The sequence below is a fragment of the Dermacentor andersoni genome, chromosome 1, assembly GCF_023375885.2.
Source record: "Dermacentor andersoni chromosome 1, qqDerAnde1_hic_scaffold, whole genome shotgun sequence".
Classification (NCBI taxonomy): Eukaryota; Metazoa; Arthropoda; class Arachnida; order Ixodida; family Ixodidae; genus Dermacentor; species Dermacentor andersoni.
Window position 1 is genome coordinate 186,579,265 of NC_092814.1, and position 20,454 is coordinate 186,599,718.

Here is a 20,454-nt window from a genome sequence, read left to right on the forward strand (position 1 = left end):
TCGACGGGAAAGTAACGAGCGCACCGTTTTCAAGAAAGGAAATGCGGGCAAGACAGATGGCGATTATTGTTGTGTGGCAAATATACACCCCAAAGGGTGTAAACGTTTTTTAGTGCGTATACACTCTTACACTCTAAAAAAAGTGTTTTTAAAGAAAGCAACTTGAATCTTTAAAGTTTTTTTATTAGGTTTATTTTGGTTACATACACCGAGCGGGATTCTGTATTGGCAACGTAGCCTTTAGACATGGCTGGGATCTTCCCGTCGTCCTTCTAATTATGTCACTCTGTCTCGAACCTGGTGGTTACTTCGTATACGTTGTCTTCATTCACCGCTAAACGACAGGTGAACTTACTTGGCCTATTGATTGTTGCATACTGCAAGTTGATGCCTTCGCCTAAATTCCAGTGTTGCCGGCCATGACGTAACTGTTCTGATTCTGCTGAATCTCGTACCTCTTTCCTTTAATGATTTCCGCTAGAACCTTCGATTCTGCACTCTCTCTCGACTTTGCAAGTGCCGAAACGAAGCAACGGCACACGGGAGCGATGATTACAGCTTCTGTCTGCCTTGCGCACAGATGCGGTACTGGGGGCGCTTACGTCCTGGTCCGCGTACAGCAACACACTGCGGCTGTTCGACGTCTCCGACGACGGGTCGCGGCTGCGAGCGCTACACGGCGTGCGCTTCCTCACCATGCTGTGGATCATCCTGGGCTACTGCTACGCGCTGACACCCATTCCCAACCGCAGTGAGCATTGCGAATGCGCCCGTATCTTGTTCCACTACGCAACGCTTGTGTTTGCAAGCGCACTTTTCACGCTTCTCGGTGCTTTCAGCGAGCGTGCACGGGGCATGAGCCGATTTATTTGGGAACGCCGGCCTCTGACCTTCTTATTACGTATGCGATGACGCATACTAGTTATACTTCACTATTTATACTAGCGGTGGCGTAGAGGTAGAACACCCGCCTCGCGTGCAAGAGGTCCGTGGTTCGAATCCCGGTGCCGGCAATTTTCCACCGGATTAAAAAAAAAAAAAAAAAAAATCCGCGTGTTGATAAAATTGCACAAACAGGCCTGGAGTGTGGCCTGATCCCGGTGACCAGAACCGGTAACGCACTCCCTCACCAGAGCAGGATTGGCCACCCTGGTGCAGTACTTGGCCACAACCTCCTATATGAACACAACAATCAAACCCCGGCCCTCAGTCCCCAGCAGCTGCGAAGCTACTGACCACGGCGGCGGTCAGACCTGCGACGCTGCAGAGGGTGCTAAGAATCACTGGCTCCGGACAGGCCGCCATTGGAATATGAACCTGGCAACGTTTAACGCTAGAACGTTATCTAGTGAGGCGAGTCTAGCAGTGCTATTGGAGGAATTAGAGGGCAGTAAATGGGATATAATAGGGCTCAGTGAAGTTAGGAGGCCAAAAGAAGCATATACAGTGCTAAAAAGCGGGCACGTCCTGTGCTACCGCGGCCTAGAGGAAAGAAGAGAACTAGGAGTCGGATTCCTGATTAATAAGAATATAGCTGGTAACATACAGGAATTCTATAGCATTAACGAGAGGGTGGCAGGTCTTGTTGTTAAACTTAATAAGAGGTACAAAATGAAGATTGCACAGGTCTACGCCCCTACATCCAGTCATGATGACCAGGAAGTCGAATGCTTCTATGAAGACGTGGAATCGGCGATGGGTAGAGTGAAAACCAAATACACTATACTAATGGGCGACTTTAATGCCAAGGTAGGCAAGAAGCAGGCTGGAGACAAGGCAGTGGGGGAATATGGCATAGGCACTAGGAATAGCAGGGGGGAGGTATTAGTCGAGTTTGCGGAACAGAATAATATGAGGATAATGAATACTTTCTTCCGTAAGCGGGATAGCCGAAAGTGGACGTGGAGGAGCCCGAACGGCGAGACTAGAAATGAAATAGACTTCATACTCTGCGCTAACCCTGGCATCATACAAGATGTGGACGTGCTCGGCAAGGTGCGCTGCAGTGACCACAGGATGGTAAGAACTCGAATTAGCCTAGACCTGAGGAGGGAACGGAAGAAACTGGTACATAAGAAGCCGATCAATGAGTTAGCGGTAAGAGGGAAAATAGAGGAATTCCAGATCAAGCTACAGAACAGTTATTCGGCTTTAACTCAGGAAGAGGACCTTAGTGTTGAAGCAATGAACGACAATCTTGTGGGCATCATTAAGAAGTGTGCAATGGAAGTCGGTGGTAACTCGATTAGGCAGGATACCAGTAAACTATCGCAGGCGACGAAAGATCTGATCAAGAAACGCCAATGTATGAAAGCCTCTAACCCTACAGCTAGAATAGAACTGGCAGAACTTTCGAAGTTAATCAACAAGCGTAAGACAGCTGACATAAGGAAGTATAATATGGATAGAATTGAACATGCTCTCAGGAATGGCGGAAGCCTAAAAACAGTGAAGAAGAAACTAGGAATTGGCAAGAATCAGATGTATGCGTTAAGAGACAAAGCCGGCAATATCATTACTAATATGGATGAGATAGTTCAAGTGGCTGAGGAGTTCTATAGAGATTTATACAGTACCAGTGGCACCCACGACGATAATGGAAGAGAAAATAGTGTAGAGGAATTCGAAGTCCCAAAGGTAACGCCGGAAGAAGTAAAGAAAGCCTTGGGAGAAATGCAAAGGGGGAAGGCAGCTGGGGAGGATCAGGTAACAGCAGATTTGTTGAAGGATGGTGGGCAGATTGTTCTAGAGAAACTGGCCACCCTGTATACGCAATGCCTCATGACGTCGAGCGTACCGGAATCTTGGAAGAACGCTAACATAATCCTAATCCATAAGAAAGGGGACGCCAAAGACTTGAAAAATTATAGACCGATCAGCTTACTGTCCGTTGCCTACAAAATATTTACTAAGGTAATCGCAAATAGAATCAGGAACACCTTAGACTTCTGTCAAGCAAAGGACCAGGCAGGATTCCGTAAAGGCTACTCAACAATAGATCATATTCACACTATCAATCAGGTGATAGAGAAATGTGCGGAATATAACCAACCCTTATATATAGCTTTCATTGATTATGAGAAAGCGTTTGATTCTGTCGAAACCTCAGCAGTCATGGAGGCATTAAGGAATCAGGGTGTAGACGAGCCGTATGTAAAAATACTGAAAAATATCTATAGCGGCTCCACAGCCACCGTAGTCCTCCATAAAAAAAGCAACAAAATCCCAATAAAGAAAGGCGTCAGGCAGGGAGATACGATCTCTCCAATGCTATTCACAGCATGTTTACAGGAGGTATTCAGAGACCTGGATTGGGAAGAATTGGGGATAAAAATTAATGGAGAATACCTTAGTAACTTGCGATTCGCTGATGATATTGCCTTGCTTAGTAACTCAGGGGACCAATTGCAATGCATGCTCACTGACCTGGAGAGGCAAAGCAGAAGAGTGGGTCTAAAAATTAATCTGCAGAAAACTAAAGTAATGTTTAACAGTCTCGGAAGGGAACAGCAGTTTACGATAGGTAGCGAGGCACTGGAAGTGGTAAGAGAATACATCTACTTAGGACAGGTAGTGACTGCTGATCCAGATCATGAGAGTGAAATAACCAGAAGAATAAGAATGGGCTGGGGTGCGTTTGGCAGGCATTCGCAGATCATGAACAGCAGGTTGCCATTATCCCTCAAGAGAAAAGTGTATAATAGGTGTGTCTTACCAGTACTCACGTACGGGGCAGAAACCTGGAGGCTTACGAAAAGGGTTCTACTCAAATTGAGGACGACGCAACGAGCTATGGAAAGAAGAATGATAGGTGTAACGTTAAGGGATAAGAAAAGAGCAGATTGGGTGAGGGAACAAACGCGAGTTAATGACATCTTAGTTGAAATCAAGAAAAAGAAATGGGCATGGGCAGGACATGTAATGAGGAGGGAAGATAACCGATGGTTATTAAGGGTTACGGACTGGATCCCAAGGGAAGGGAAGCGTAGCAGGGGGCGGCAGAAAGTTAGGTGGGCGGATGAGATTAAGAAGTTTGCAGGGACGGCATGGCCGCAATTAGTACATGACCGGGGTTGTTGGAGAAGTATGGGAGAGGCCTTTGCCCTGCAGTGGGCGTAACCAGGCTGATGATGATGATGATGATGATGATTTATACTATGCATATTTATACTATTTATTTACTATTTATATTACTACACGTACAAGAGGAGGTAGTTCGGCGAGAATATGTCCGATGATTTTACAACAGTAGAGCCTTCGTGTAAATGCATAGCTCAAAGAGTACGAAACGCCGCGCAGGGCTTCAGATGAACCGTATCGGTTGGCGCACTCGTGCTCAAGTGTTGAACATACAAATTAAGCACTCAGTGCTTACGCTCTCCCTTTTTTTTCTCTTTCTATTCCCTTTTACCCCACACCCAGTGTAGGGTAGGAAGCCGGGTGTTCGTCTGGTTGACCTCCCTGCCTTTCCTGTCCTTGCTCTCTCTCTCTCTCTAAGTCCGTCAATATTAAACTTTACAGAACAAAGGCTTTCCACGTAACACTGATACGAAATACGCGAAAGGCCGTCGAACAGTGCTGTGCAATTCATAAAATAATGTTGGAAGGTTGGGTCATTTCATTTGCATTGAAGACATTTTCAGTTGTCTACACGTAGTTGGATAACAATAGAAAGCCCTTTAAATTTTATGCAGCACTTGGAAGCAACACACGTTAGCGTATTCCCAGATTGTGCAAGGTCACAGTGCTGTCATGGGTCATTATATACAGGGTGTCTTTGAGCCAAACAATAAATATATGCAAATGCCACGTAGCCAGACAGAACTAAGGTAATGTTTTTTGCCTCACTTGGAGATACTCAAATTGTTATTTGTTTCATTCCACCTCATTAGGTAATTAGTCTTAGCTAATCAGCATCTCAAATATTATAATTCGATTAAAAGTGTCAATAAGAAAATTGTAGAGCAACATGAAAAACTCCCGATACAGCCTTCTGTTTCACAATGCACGCTATATAAGAGTTTTTCCAAGCGTGAAAGGAGCCCGTGAATACACGCAAAGAGCCTCGAGCGGCTAGTCGCGCGGCAATTTTGCGTGTATTTGCGGGCTTCTTTTACGCTCGCAAAAATACTTTTATGTAGCACGTATTGAGCAACAGAAAACTGTATCGGTAGTTTTTAATGTTGCTCTACAATTTTCTCATTTACACTTTTTATCTAATTATAATATTTGAGAAGTTGATTAATTAATGGAGACTAAATATCTAATTAGGTGGAACGAAAAAAATAATAATTTGAGTATCTCCAAGCGAGGCAAACAACATTATATTGGTTCTGTCCAGCTACGTGGTATTTGCATATCTTTAATGTTTGGCTCAAGCTACGGGAGACACCCTGTGTACCAACTTGATATCCCTTCATTGACCGAGCGATGCCGCTGGCGGCTGCATTGAAGACGTATATTTTTTTCGACACTGGAGTGACCTAAATAATGAAACATTGAAGCTTCTAAATTTATGCATTGATAGTTTCGCTTCTGACCATATTGAATTAGCCTAAATTAGCCTAAACTTACCCATGGGTCTTTGCGACCTCTTGCAGGAAGAATCTTCAACATGTTTGATTTCGTCAAGCACACGCCATTCATGTTCATCGCCAACGCTTACCCAGCTGCCGACACCTTCTTCTGTCTAAGGTATGTGCCACTGAAATCACGACAGCAAACTAATTTTTTTTTTCACTCTCTCGAAGCAAAGATATGACAACAGATGAGGAAACTGTTAACACTTGTCCGTAACGTTAGACACATGGGCAGTAAAATGTTCTGTGATCATCACCACTGGAAATAACGTCTAATTAGCAGTCATCCAAGTGAGTCTGAATACGGCTCAGAACTAAAAATCAGCTGTCTTGCGTGTACACGTGAACATCAAGCCGGGTCACTAGCCATCCTCATAGATTAAAACACGAACAGGAAAACAGTGGTGGCAACACATTTGACGCGTTATGTGCAATTGCTACGCAGCCACTTTTTAAACGTTGTGCAGTCCAGACTTGCGCGAGTCCATCGTAACAAGTGACCCCTCCCCCCCCCCCCCCCCCGCACACACACAAAGAAACTTTGAATATGGGATACGTAGACACACATTATAGTTCATTTCAAGGCGTTCGCATTTGAATCAATGCTGATAGCAGCTGTCGGCCACATCCTGCTGCCTTGCGCAGTACTCAAAGCTCATAATTTGGCCGCAAAGCTACAAAGCAAAAATGCTACAGACTTGGATCATCTTGTTGCTTTTCCTCTGAGCAAGATTTAAAAAATAGTTTTAAAATCTTTGGTGATATCACAACAGGTACGCCTTTTATTGATCGAGATTTCTTGAAAAATCATGCGCTAGGAAGAAAATCTTGGGTCTCAATAAGCAACTTTATCGTACTTCTCAGGCAGACATAGTTCGACGTTCATCCGTTAGCAGCTGTTCTGACAAATGGTCTCTGTTTCAGTGGATTCCTGTTTGGCTACAGCGTTTTCAAGCAGCGCCGAAACCTTAGCAAGTGGCTGCCGATCCTGTTGATCAGGAGATACGTGCGGTGAGTCGGCAAAGTAGCCACCTTGTTATGCGTCTGCCAAGGTGGGGCTGCGGAACAAATGCGCACAGCGCAACCACCGTGACTTATGTCCGACGTCTTCGCTTCAATGAACGTCAATAGCCTGAGTTTCGCTCGGCTGAAGGGCGAGACGACGTAGTATACTTTTACAAGGAAACTTATGTCAGCCAGGCAGCCGACTTAATATTGCAGAGCAGGACGGTAACCCATCTTTAAATTTAGGTATTTGTTCAGTGAAAAGCCGCCACCACTGTGACGTAACTGTTTTCTTTATATACTTTAATAGAGATGAGAGATATCGACATCAAGAAACCTTAAGCGCCAATACAGGGGCCGTCCAAGCTCCATAGCGCGTGGGTGGCCCATACGGTGGCTTTACGCCACTGGGCCGATTCATCTGCCATGTTTAAAACAGAAGGGTTGGAGAAGACGAGTTAGTACTAATGGTTATGAAGCCAAATGTATTTGCGATTGGTAATAACCAGGCCAATCACACGGTGATTTCACGATGCAATGCTGGTGATCCCAGATGTGAATACGAGGTTGCAGAGAGTGAGTGAGTGAGTGAGTGAGTGAGTGAGTGAGTGAGTGAGTGAGTGAGTGAGTGAGTGAGTGAGTGAGTGAGTGAGTGAGTGAGTGAGTGAGTGAGTGAGAGAGTGAGTGAGTGAGTGAGTGAGTGAGTGAGTGAGTGAGTGAGTGAGTGAGTGAGTGAGTGAGTGAGTGAGTGAGTGAGTGAGTGAGTGAGTGAGTGAGTCGCACAATTTGCGCGCGAGTTGTCCCGGTCCCGCTGCCACTGCGCAAAGGCACGGCGACATGTATAACGGTTGCGCTTAAAATGACGCCGTTCGCTCTCTGGTCGGGCTCTGTCCGCCTTCGTCCTTCATGCATCCGGGGGCGAGACAGGGTCATCATACCGTGCTTCTGCCTGCTGCTGGTGTTCTCGCTTCTGGGCCTGGTGTCGTCGGGACCCATCTGGCGCGACAACTACGCCTTGCTGCGCGGAAACTGCGAGGCCCGCTGGTGGAAGATACCGGCCCTTGTCAACAACTGGGAGTACAGCCTCGATTCTGTGAGTAGCGCCCACCTATGTGCTAAACAGCGTGCGCGACCGGCATATAAGCTGCTAATTCCAACACGATGTTTCAGTTTATGGTAGTCATGTAGCGCGCTTTTCTTGGTCCACTCAGAACGACGTAGCTAAGCTTGAGCGTTTGTGCGGCCGACGGAATTCAGAGTGCGCACATTGCCTGCGAGGATATTTAATCTGCTCTTTCTACACGACTCTGGATACGTGCGTTGATTGCATGTGTTCAATCTGCATTGACGTTTAAATCTAATGCGGAGCATAACTGGGACAAAACCACAACTTCTTGAATTCGTGTCAAATTAAACGAACAAGACACAGAGCCCGCGTAAGTAAAGTCAACGAGGAAATAGGTTTTTTTTTTTCTCCGCGGAAGAAGCCCTTCTCTCAGCCAGGAGGATGAATTCTGCTTCCGCATAATAATATTATTATATTATTTACTTTATTAGCGGAGGCAATTTAGCCCTCCTTGAACTGACGGTGCTACTGTTCAGGCACTGAGCTAGGTAAGTGCGAATGACACTTGAATTTGTTAACTATCGTGCGTAATAAGAAAATGTAAGCTGCAATAATAGAGCTTCCAAATGCGAAGCATATCTTGGCGAACATTTGCCACTTTGAGAGTATCCATTTATCTAGCCGCATACGTCTTGGTGCTCTCATGGTCGTTTCGTTAACTTTGTATGTACCAAAATTGACATAAGTGACAAAAGTGTATGACGAACATAAATGATCGGTCATGACATGGATATCATGAGATTTATGTCATGTAGGTCATGAAACGGCCGCCTACGTCTTGGTGCTCTCATTGTCGTTTCGTTAACCTGGTATGTACCAAACTTGGCATAGTATGACAAACATAAACGATCGGTCATGACATGAACATAACGACGCGTGTGTCATGTAGTGTCAAACGTAGGGTCAAACGTATTGTCAAGGAGATGGCCACGTAGGGTAATGTAAGGTAACGTAAGAAGCCACTGCGTAGTCTTCTTTTTTTATAAATTGGTGCGCAGTAAATTGGAATACGAGAAAGGAAGATTTTTTTGAAGTAGAAGTAAACAGCCAAGAGTTTCTTGAAATCGGACCAATTAGTTATGAAGAACCGAGGCATTTGAATCACTTCGTTGTAAAGGTCGCGCACCGTACCATCCCAAATAGAGCAGACTAAGCATGTTCACCAGAAGAAAAACTTTTATTAAATATGAATTCAATATATTTACCGAAATAAGCCGATAATTCCTTCTGCACACTTTGTTAGACGAAAAGTGCAATTGGAGCCGACGTTATATTATCGAGGCTCACGACATGCTTCTTGACGAAACCCCGGAGCAACGAACTCAAGGCACAGCTGCATAATGTAGAATGTCACTATTGCCTACCTTCTCAAATTTTTGGTTCGTTTGTAGGCTCTTAATAGCTGCTGCCTTGTTACACCTTCGCATCCTTCTTTTCTTTGATGGCGCTGGCGTCGTCATAAGTAGTTAGTTCCGACCAGGTCTTCGTCCTGAACCGCGAAGTATTCATAAGCCGTCACATTTGCTTTTGTGTTGCAATAAGTGGTGTATGACGTGAACGATTCCTCGAGCTGTGCAGCAGGTGCTTATGACACGCTCATCCATTGCGCCTCTACAGCGCCAGCGCTGACCGCAGCTCGGTGGCCACTGCGGATGGCAGTGGTGGCGCCGCTAGGTGCGTTCGTTGTACAGCAACAAATCAGCCGTCGCCGGCACCCAAATTACTTCGTTGTACAGGCGAATTTGGTGTAGTGGTTTTCGCTGTAGACGTTTTCGCAATACACATCAAATATAGAAATTCGGAATGCTTCGTTATACAGGTCTATTCGTTGTATAGGCGTTCATTGTAAAGGCGTTTGACGGTACGTCCACTTTGTGCGATGCGACATCAGCTGCAGTTTTCTGGGGTGTATTACAGCCTTAAAGTGCTTACTGTAAATATATTTGCTTCATTTTTATAGCATTATAAAAGTCTATAGGTGTACCCGATGCGGTAAGACGGCGTTAAGCACTGCTGTGCTCATGTGAAGACACAGGAAAAACTACTTGGCTGTCACAACTGTCACAGAAAATAAAAAAAAAATTTGACCTTGCCTGGTGAAAACTCGGTGTCGAATGGGTGAAAAGCTGAAAACTTCCTGTGGGACGGTCTTAGCGCATGTCGAGCATCGTTGAACACTATGCTGAACATTGACTTCTTACTAAACATGGATATACACACGTTAGAATGCAGACATGGGTCAGAACAGACATATAGGCCAAAACCACGTGTATACACGCATATCTAGGCATGTCAGACAAAACATATTTAGCATAGCGTCCACGGTTCCTTCGTGAAGTCGAGGCGCCACATTTGCGAATTACACCATCAAAAAAATAACTTTGAATTCCTTCTTCTGCAAGAACTCAAAGCTATCCCTTCGATATCGTCCACTCCTTCCATCTGCCTGTCAGGATGTGCGAAGGTCATTAACTGCGCGTGTAACATTTATAAAGAACCTTGATGCTGAGATCCGCGAACGAGAATCAGCTTCGACTTTGGACATGCCTTAATATAGCGAACAGCAATCGATTCGTGATAGCCACAGTGTCCTTCAATCGATTCGTGATAGCCACAGTGTCCTTCTAGAAGGATAAAAAGGAGGTATAGAAAGAAGAGAGGTCAACTAGCGATCCAGTCATCTGCTCTTCATGGGACAATGGGTTAAGGGGTAGAGAAGCGAAAATAACCTGAAACGTATGACATAATCCAATGTTTAACACGCCGCCTTGACAAAAAAATCCTATCATATATATATGGGCCCGCGGACTCTCGGAACTGAAGCAGCGCATTGATAACCTTTTCCCCGTAGTCCCTTCTGTGAGTGCTGATTCAAAACCTAGTGTTATGATAGTGGACGACAGTCTGGTCTGTCAAGCACGTTGCACAACATTTGCTTCTCCCCACTAAAGCACACAAATACATAGTTCGGGGATGGGGTCGTCACAGCTGCGCCTATCACAGGCAGAGCTGTCACCGTTACAACTAGAAATAAACATGGGCTTGTATATGCGCCTCCATGATACGGACGGCACAGTACAATCTGTTCGCGTCATGATATTACAGCTGGAAAACTTATTTGTAAGTCAGGCGACGCGGAAAACAGATCTGAGATGTCGAAATTGTTCGAGTCCCATACAGTCAATACACATTCACGATTAATCGAGCGAAGCCCAACCACAGCGTAGTTCGCGCAAGCGTAATAAAAACACGTCAGTCACTCCCGCGCGCAGATCTTTCGAAATTGATTGATTGATTGATTGATTGATTGATTGATTGATTGATTGATTGATTGATTGATTGATTGATTGATTGATTGATTGATTGATTGATTGATTGATTGATTGATTGATTTAACAATCTTGTAAATTTTGGCAACTTCCATCGTCGGCTTTTCCTCAGCATTTGATTGTCTAATCAATATGCAGAAATGGCATGAAAATATGAGCCGGCTACAGCGGCAGCGTTTCGATGGGGGCGAAATGCGAAAACACCCGTGTACTTAGATTTGGGCGCAAGTTAAATAACACCAGGTTGTCAAATTTTTCGGAGTGCCCCACTATGGCGTGCCTCATAATCAGATCGTGGTTTTGGCTCGTAAAACCCCGTAATTTATTTATTCATATTTTGGAAAATATGAGCAAAAAAATAAAAAACCGAGGACACCTAAGCACTACTTGCGAGTTGTGAATGCGAAAGCATAATTGTCCAATTGAATTCAGCTGAGCGGTCCTTCGCGCTATCTTCTCTTTGCGATCGAGCGAGCGCGTTGAGACGCTTGGATAACGCCTCCTCGATAGCAAAGGCCAGTGCACTTCGATCCGTGACGTCATGCTACCTTGCCCGACTGCCATCAAATCTAATGGGGACGCTCCCGGGTAAACCGCGGTGAATTTGACGCAACCACTTTGGTCACGCCTAGCTTGGCCATGGAAATTTCGGTCCCAGTAACATGACGTCATAAAGCAGAATGCAGACCTGCTATGTAGGAGGCGTTGGCTTGGCGCGTTTTGATTTGGCCTTATACCAAGGAGCAGTTAGAACGCAGGCGAGAGCTTACGCGGACAAGGAACGCGCGGATAACACAGGCATCCGGGAGCATGATCGGGGGTGGCGTGGCGTAGCGATGATGCCTTCTCCCTTCACGCAACACCTGGCGCGCTATTGCGGAAGCAGGTGTTCCCTTTCGCACGCTCTGCTCCTTCGAGGCGCGCTCGCGACATGGCGTCGCAGCCAATAGGAATTTAGGTGCCGTTTTTCGTTTGTCCAGGCGACGGACGCCGGCTTTCTCGCGCTCAATGGGACATTTGATGCTTTCGCATCAATAAGAACATAGGCATGCACATGTGATAGGCACTTGGCTTCAGCGTGCTTGAATCGACAAGCAATGTAGTGGGCGCAGCAGGACATTTGGTACGACTCGATCACATTAGTGTTCAGGCAAATAAAACAAGCAGTTGTAGAAAACGATGAAATATACAAGGTTATAATCAATCGCAAATGTAGGGAAGCGTTAAGACACTTGTGCAATAAAAACAGAAATGGTGAGAAAATATAAGTTATACGAACTGGAATATACATATCCTACCGATACTGTTCTGGCAGTCATTCAAAGATTTCGTTATGTCGCTTGCCATATTAAGTACATAATCTTAAGCATGAAAAGCTGTTAGCTCCCGTTGTCGGCGACCTTCAAGTGACCTTTAGCCAAAAGCCAGAACCGTCATCTGGGCACCAGGCACGTACCCAGGATTTTTTTCGGGGGGGGGGGGGGCAACCCAAGGTAACTTTCATATGCAAAGTAGGGGGGGGGGGGACCTTTACTAGTACAAATGTAAATAGCGCCCACCATTCGCTATAAAGACGCGTAAACCCGCAAAATAGAAATAAAATAAGCTGTATCTCACACGTACGCGCGTGATATGCACCACTCTACTTGGCAAGCAAGAAACGGCGTCAAATTGACTCGCGCAAGAAGAACACTGCCAAGAACAAGTAAACAAGCGAAAGTATAAAATAAAGATTAATATAGTAGAATGCAACTTTAAAAAACAGTACTTGGCAACCAAGGCACACAAACCGCGCGGGGTTGTGTTACTCCGCCAGCCAATCAAAGAAGCAAACAAAATCGTCATCATGCGGCATTTTCAAAATGGCGTCGCACTTGATACCTTCGAAGCGTCTGCTGTTCTTGAAGAGTCTTTTCATCGGCGGAACAATGAGGTGTGCAACAGACATGGACAAAGTGTATGGAGTCTGAGCATATCACTCTTCAAAAGTCTGCGGAACAGTTCATTTCACTGCTGAAGCCGTTTTACTCATGAAACTTCACGGCCAACTGAAGTGAAACTTTACAATCAATAGTTGTAGAGAAGGAAACATTTTATTTCAGTTCAATAAAGAATTAGGCTTTCGCCATTCCACTATAATAGGCGAGAAAACGTATAAAACTACGCGCTAATAATTTTATTTTTGTGGTTATAGCCTTTTTGGGTAACAGGAAAACTTTGAAGTACGAATTATTTGCAGCTTCGCAGAGGAACAGTGGCTGGCGGTTGTGAGGGCGTGGGCGGGGCTTCACTGCAGACTTAAGTTGTATCCGACTATAGCAGCGTTTTTTTATTTAGCTCTGAAAGAATTAAATATATATTTGCAGAACAATCACAGTTCTTTTGGATCCCTCGTTTACTGCTCTACCAAGTGCCAAAACCGACTCGTATTGTTACTTGGGAAGTTGCGTAGTCCGGTACAACCGCGTAGAGCACAGGACGCTGTGGTTTTAGACGTACTGCGCCCGCCGCAGAAGGTTACAAAAACACCTACATAAGTACAGCAGAGAAATGGATATGTCAGGCGGCTTGACGGACAACTGCAGAAGCGTCGTTCAATACACACGGAATCGTGCTCCTTTTCCGGCGGCGTTTTCTCTACTTCCTTTTTAAATAAAACGATGTTGATCCATAAATAATTTCATAAACAACGGTTAAATTTGTTAATTTTCGCTTTTCCTTCCTGTTTGGCTATTGCCTCGGCTCTCTTCCTTATTAGATCGCTTAGTTTCTCAACTCCTTGTGGCTCTTGTTTCCAGTTGCCAATTTTGCACGAAAGGTGCTATACAATTAGGGAAAAACCAGAGGAGGTAACGGGTGACAGTCAAATTGCTTATGGGTTTAAGGGTTATTGCAGGGTTTGATGATGGACGCTGTCTCGAACTATTTTATTTTTCACCTTATCTAACCCATATCACAGGTATATGGTTCCGAGGATCTGCCAGCGTCGCGGCGAGCCATCACTCGAGGAAATAATGAAGAAAAAAGAAAAGTTAAACGCAACTGGCGTTCTCTTCGGCCGCAACTCGTTCCACGAACGTACAGACCAGCTGACCACGAACCGAATCCCTTTCCTGGTCCCTGGATCAGTCTAAACAAAGGAGGTTGAACTAACGAAGCAACAGCGATGCGCGTGACGGTTGAATAAATGGCGACTACTAAACGCATCTCGAGTTAATCGCGCGGGCACTGAATCATTGAGAAAACTGGCCTTCACAGCCCAGGAGATGCCGATAAGTACCGCCATCCAAAAGGAGTGAAAAAGGCAGCGAACTGTTGACCGCCGAAGAGCTGTCAAGTCTCAACATTGATTTGGCGGCGCTTTAGGAATGTGTGGGAGGAGTGGTGACGTGGGTGTGAAGGGGGGGGGGGAGGGGGAGGAGGTATGTCGCTTAATTTCGGGGGGGGGTGCCCCCCCCCCCCTGGGTACGTGCCTACTGGGGACTCAAACAAGAACATCCGGGCAACCAGACAGAAATTTAAAAGATGCGGTCTCTGGCTTCCAACCCTTTGTACAGGACCACACTGCATACGCTAGTTACTGCTCAAACAAGTTACAAAACATATTGCTTCCGAGTTTTCTTCCTAATATTTGTTCACAATATCACTCAAGCTGTAACTTCTAGTATGCTGAAGTTTGTCATTTCCAATACGACGTTCAGTGATGATGATGATAAAGAAGAAGCCTAAATTAATGGCACAAACCCACTATGGGGGATAGGCCACGAATCGGGTGGTGATGTGATTGAAAAATGAAATATATTAGTTACTAAGTAACACAAAATAAGGAAATAAATGAATAATCCAAGACGAAATATAAGCTGTTAATAAATTAGATAAAGTATTGTTTAATACGATAGTCAGCCTTGCCTTGATAGTAGTAGTAACGTGAACTTATTACTGCAATACATAAAGTAAAGATATACTTAAACATGAGCAAGTTAAATTTAGAATAATAATAATAATTTAACTGTGAATTTGTGTTTTTACTTTCTGAATTTTCTAAATTGAAGGAGAAAAGATTCAATTATGGAAACTACGAAGTATTAATAAGGCAGTCTTTTTGTGTCACATAGGAAATTATAAATGGCTATCCAAACGTTCCTGAGGCTGTATCTTAATGCCGTTGCTGCAAGGGAGAGTATAACAATACCGCTTAAAGGCAGTCCTAGATTTCGAAGCGGAATTTCTAGACATAGTTTTCGATGACTATAAAACCGCCGACACGATAATAAAAAATGGTCGATGGATTCCGGCTCATTGCAGAGGTAGCATAAAGGGGATACCGTCTGTGCAAGTAAAAATTAAGTGGTGGAATACGGCAACGCAGCCTTGTAAATGACACTTCGAATTGCCGGTTAGGACACCATTGTCGGTTATAAGCATAATTTAGATGCGTAAAATCTGTACATTTTGCTAATGAGAGGCCTTTTATGTCTTCGGTCAAGGAAAACAGCCTAAATCTGGCTGCAGTGATGTGCGCAGTTGCCGGCAGCACAGATATCACCGGACCTGTTAAGGAAGCTCGTGCTAAGGAATCGGCTATTTCATTAATATGAATGTCTCGGTGTCCTGGGACTCGTACTAAATGAACTAAACTTAAGTGGGGCGGACCTAATGTATAAAACGTGTTCAAAGCTGTCGGCTTTGTAGACGCATTAAGCGCGCTGCATACAGATAATCTCTGACGAGAATAACTTCTGTAGTATGAAGGGGTAATTTTCGCAAAGCAAGGACTATTGCCGGAAGTTCGGCCTGAAAAATTGATGTGTAATCTGGTAGGCGAAGTGAAAAAGACCAATGGAGGGTTGATGAGTAGGTTCCCATGCCTGCCTTCTCTTCACACGGAGAAGCATCAATCGCTATTGCATTTATTGCGAAACGGGCCAAATAGTCTTGTAAACGGTCATTCAAATATGTTCGGGGCAGCAATTTCGCATTATTGGGGAAAATGTCTGCAAATTCAATTTTGAGCGACACTGTGGACTTATCAAGTGGAGTGATTCCCCTAAGGCGAAAACTTAAAGGTGCTAATTGTGCTTAATTGCACAAATACAACCTGTGAGGTATTTAACCGTGACCACGTTTTCTCAAAAAATGAATTTGGTTCACTAATAAATGCATATTGTCTCCGTCGTAGGGGAGATTCAAAAGTTTTTAAGTAGGTTTGAACCGTAAGCATGCGGAATCGCGTGTGAAGAGTAGGTAGGCGCGCTTCCCGGTATAATACACTATTAGCAACGAATTTAGGAAGACCTAAACAGAGTCGAAGAGCTTCTCTTTCTAAAAAGAACAAGTAGTCTTACTTTATATTTTGTCCTTCCGGAGAACAAGACACAGCCAAATTCTAGAATCGGTCGTACATACGTACGATATATCATAATTATTGTGTCACTTCGCATACCAGAACGTCGGTTACTGATTCTACGTCGTAAACCTACGGCTCGTGTCCCTTTCGTTGCAATATTTTCTATGTGAGAACCTCACTTAAGTTTTTCGTCATATCTGATATCAACGTACTTAAGCGACTCTACCTGTGGAATGGTTCTCTGATCATATACTAATGATAACTGTATCAGCCCGGAAAGCGGGAAAACAAGGACATCACTTTTGTTTACGTTTAGTGACAGATGAAGATTGTGAAGCCACGTCTCTAGAGTACAGAGGTACGTTTGCAAAGACAAGGGAAGGGAATCGATGTCTCTTGCTGTTGGGAAAAATGCGCCGTCGTCTGCATAGACATACAAATTCAAATCCTGGTGCAGTGGCACTGAACTCATCAGTAGTTTAAATAGTATAGGAGACAGAACAGCTCCCTGGGGCACCCCTCTTGTGTGATCGAACTTCCTTGAAGAAAAGCTGTTTTAAAAACAATGAAATTTTCTGTTCCTAAGAAATTCAAAAATTCATGCCGTTATATATCTCGGCAAATTGTAGGACAGTAATCTGTCCAGCAGTAGAGAGTACTCATCGCTGTCATAAGCTTTCGCTTTCGCTGTGCCATGAGTCACTGAAGCACTAAATTATTTTCTATGCCGAGCAAGTTGTATGCGGCTTTCCAAATCTACATGCGCACACCAAATGGAGAAGCCGGGCCGGAAACCTATTTGACTTGGGCCCAGTAACGAATTTTCAGATATATGATCCATCATACGCTCATATATAACTTTTTCAACAATTTTTACCATATTTGACGTAAGATATATCGGTCTAATGTAGTCAAGATTGTAGCCAGCTCCTTGTTTTTTCAGCAGCGTAATAATTTTGGCTGTCCTCCATTCTGGTGGAGTCCAAGCATTTTTAGAGAATAATTCACTGTGTTCAGAAGGTAGTCAGGAGACATTGCAAACAAAAATTTTAGCATGGCATTGGAAATGCCGTGAGGACATGGGGCTGAGGCAGGCTGAGATCTAAGGATATTCGAAAGCTCTGACACTGTGACTTCTACAAAGTGATCCGCGATGGGAGGCCTTAGTGGCCTATTCGGCCAACGTGATGTTAAGCGTTGCGCTAAGCCCTTTCCTATGAATTCTGAAGAAGCAGATATTTCGCGTGACGAAAGAATTATCGACTCAGTATTCGTTGGTGCCGGTATGAATTTTCTATATCGAAGGAATCTGAACAGAGTTTTTTTGTTGCTGGGCTTAGAGAGGAAGTCATTATGTTTTTCATCATATTCGTCTTTGGCATTCAATACTGTTCTCTTGAATGTAGCAGCTAGAAATTTATAATAACTTCAGTTACTCGGACACTCATTGTAAAGTAGTTTCTTCCAAGCAGCTTCTTGTCTTCTATAATCCCGCGTGCACTCCGAATTCCACCAAGGAGAGGTAGTACTTATGTTAACATTAAATCAAGACTTCTTAAAGGAACTTCTTAACACAGAGAAAAGCCGCATGGCTTTGATGTCATTGGGCACCGTTATCTGTGAGTTGTAGACCGTTTTCAAGAACACTGAAATTTATGGCAAATTAATGAAAGTCTGCGCTGGAGACTCCAGGGGAATAAGAGGGCATACAATATCAAACCTAATATGCAGATCGTCACTGTTTGAGGCAGAGTCGACAGTAGACCAGGAAGTTTCGGAAACCCCTGAACTGGCAGATGTTAGATGCGATGCTGATTTAGAAAGACCCTGAATAAACGTAGCTACTTTTGTGTTTAACCAACAAAAATGTTGATCAATTGCCCAGTCCGACAATGGCTTTCCACATGAGTCCGTTTTGAAACCCCAAGACACATGATTCGAATTAAAGTCTCTGGCTATCACAATTTCTTTCCTACAAGATTTCACAATGGTATCAAGGAAACGAATATCATGCATACCTGTGGGAAAATATGAATTAACTAAGGAAAATAGGGAACAACCAGGAATAGTTAAAAATTAAATTATGGGGTTTTACGTGCCAAAACCACTTTCTGATTATGAGGCACGCCAACCAGGAATAGTTGCCTCTATTGCTAGTATCTCACACTCCGTAGTCATATACAGATAGGATATTTTAGTTGTTATCAAGAAAGCAAGTCCTCCGACTCTCGATGGACGGTCCAATCGAAGTAAACGATAATTTCTTATATGAAAATCTCGGCATTTGAGAGCCAAGTCTCCTCCAAAAGAAAAATGTCGGGAGAAAGTTGTGAACAAAAATGTATTAAATCGGCAGCTGCAGAAATAATGGAACGGCAGTTCCACTGTAATACCTTTAAATAACCTATGATGAATTAATGACTTCTTTAGAAACCGCTTGCTCTAACATACTGTCTTTTAAAAAGTATTTCTTCGAAAAACCGTTTTTACCGTATTTTGTGGGTTTTGATTGAGGGACAGAGCTGGAAGAATTAGGATTAGAATCTGTCTTGGAAAGGCTACCTTCAACAAACTTTTTGGTTTTTGAGTGCGGGACAGAGATCGATGAATTATCATTAGATGATATTGTGCGTTTAAGCATCGGAAGATCCATTTCTACATCCTGGTTGTTTTCCGACACTGATCCAGAGAAGCATCCTTTGTTGGTCTGCTGAGCTGAAGCTGATGGCCTTTTATTTTCTGCATTTTCTACAATAACTGATAAAAGGATCCATTAGCTGTTCAGCATTCGATGTTAGGGGATGAGTAAGAATCTGCGAGCTAGCATTAAAACTCGCTACAGAACTGAAAAGCTGAATTATTTGTGATGTCAACATTTGAGCTAGAGTCTCCGACAGGTTTGATGTTAGTCGTTCCATTGCTTTTGACAACGTCTTTTCGACCGCTATCGCAACAGAATCGGAAAGGGCTGAGTCTGCAACCATTTGCTGACGGGCTGTCACTCCTGCATATCCCTTAGATCTTCCCTGGACCTCAGCAACAGCATCACGGCGTGAGCAACGTGTCCTTTCAATTATTTCTATATTTTGAAGCTCCTGTGATCTTGCCGGACAATTCGACTAGTTGGAGGGGTGACCACCACCACAGAGGCAGCATTTATCTTCATTGGACGAACAATCACTAACATTGTGGCTGTCGCCGCAAGCACGGCAGCCGGGTGCAGTTCTGCAGCCCCTGACACTGTGACCGAATCGCCAACATTTGGTAGATTGCAGAATGCGTGGAGATAGGGCACCAATGTAAACTTCATCTCTTGGCGCGGAGCGCTGAACGCCAGCGGTCCGCGAGTCCGTGAGTTCCGCGGCGCGGGGAGATGGCGCCACGCTGCTAGGCGCCTCCTTCAGGCGCTTCTACCCGCCGTGGTTGCTTAGTGGCTTTGGTGTTGCGCACGAGGTCGCCGGATCAAATCCTGGCCGCGGCGGCCGCATTTTCGATGGAGTCGAAATGCAAAAAACGCCCGTGTACCGTGCATTGGAAGCACGTTAAATATCCCCTGGCGGTCAAAATTATTCCGGAGTCCCCCACTCATAATCAAATCGTGGTTTTGCCACATAAAACCCCAGAATTCCATTCATTCTTCTTCTAGCTAGGCAGTGCGCTCTGTCTCCCTGGCGTCTTTCGTTGCCTGTCGTGCAGCTTTCAGCCGGTTTTCTTCTCCTAGCTGGGCAGCGTCCATGTTGACCAGTGCACAGTATGGCGTAGCGTGGTGTGGTGCGGTGTGGTTGTGCCGTTGTGAACATGCACTACCCCCTTTTTAACATTGTGGCTAGTATCACCTCCAAAGAACCTGCTTTTAATATTTAGCTGCATTTAATATAGACTCGGCGGCATAAGCTTTAAGAAAATTACAGCAATGTGCTACAAGCTTTAAAAACATTCTGCAGTTTTACTTGCTAAAACCACACGTTTAAAAACATAAATAGACAGGAAGCACCAGGAAGCACAAAAGTGCTAGCTCTTCTTGTTAGACGTGAATGGCTGGCGTACGACCTCACATTTTCAGGAACC

The 20,454-nt window shown here is 44.4% G+C and overlaps 1 protein-coding gene across 1 annotated transcript in view; it reads left to right on the forward strand.

Annotated features, from left to right (window-relative positions):
- The window catches only part of LOC126547090 (nose resistant to fluoxetine protein 6-like), a 107,980-nt gene that overhangs the window by 36,565 nt on the left and 50,961 nt on the right, over positions 1-20,454 (forward strand). Inside the window, exons 6-9 of the mRNA XM_050194949.3 lie at positions 581-751; positions 5,601-5,694; positions 6,504-6,590; positions 7,512-7,677. Of these exons, the coding sequence (XP_050050906.1) occupies positions 581-751; positions 5,601-5,694; positions 6,504-6,590; positions 7,512-7,677 (518 nt within the window). The remainder of the gene's footprint in view (positions 1-580; positions 752-5,600; positions 5,695-6,503; positions 6,591-7,511; positions 7,678-20,454) is intronic.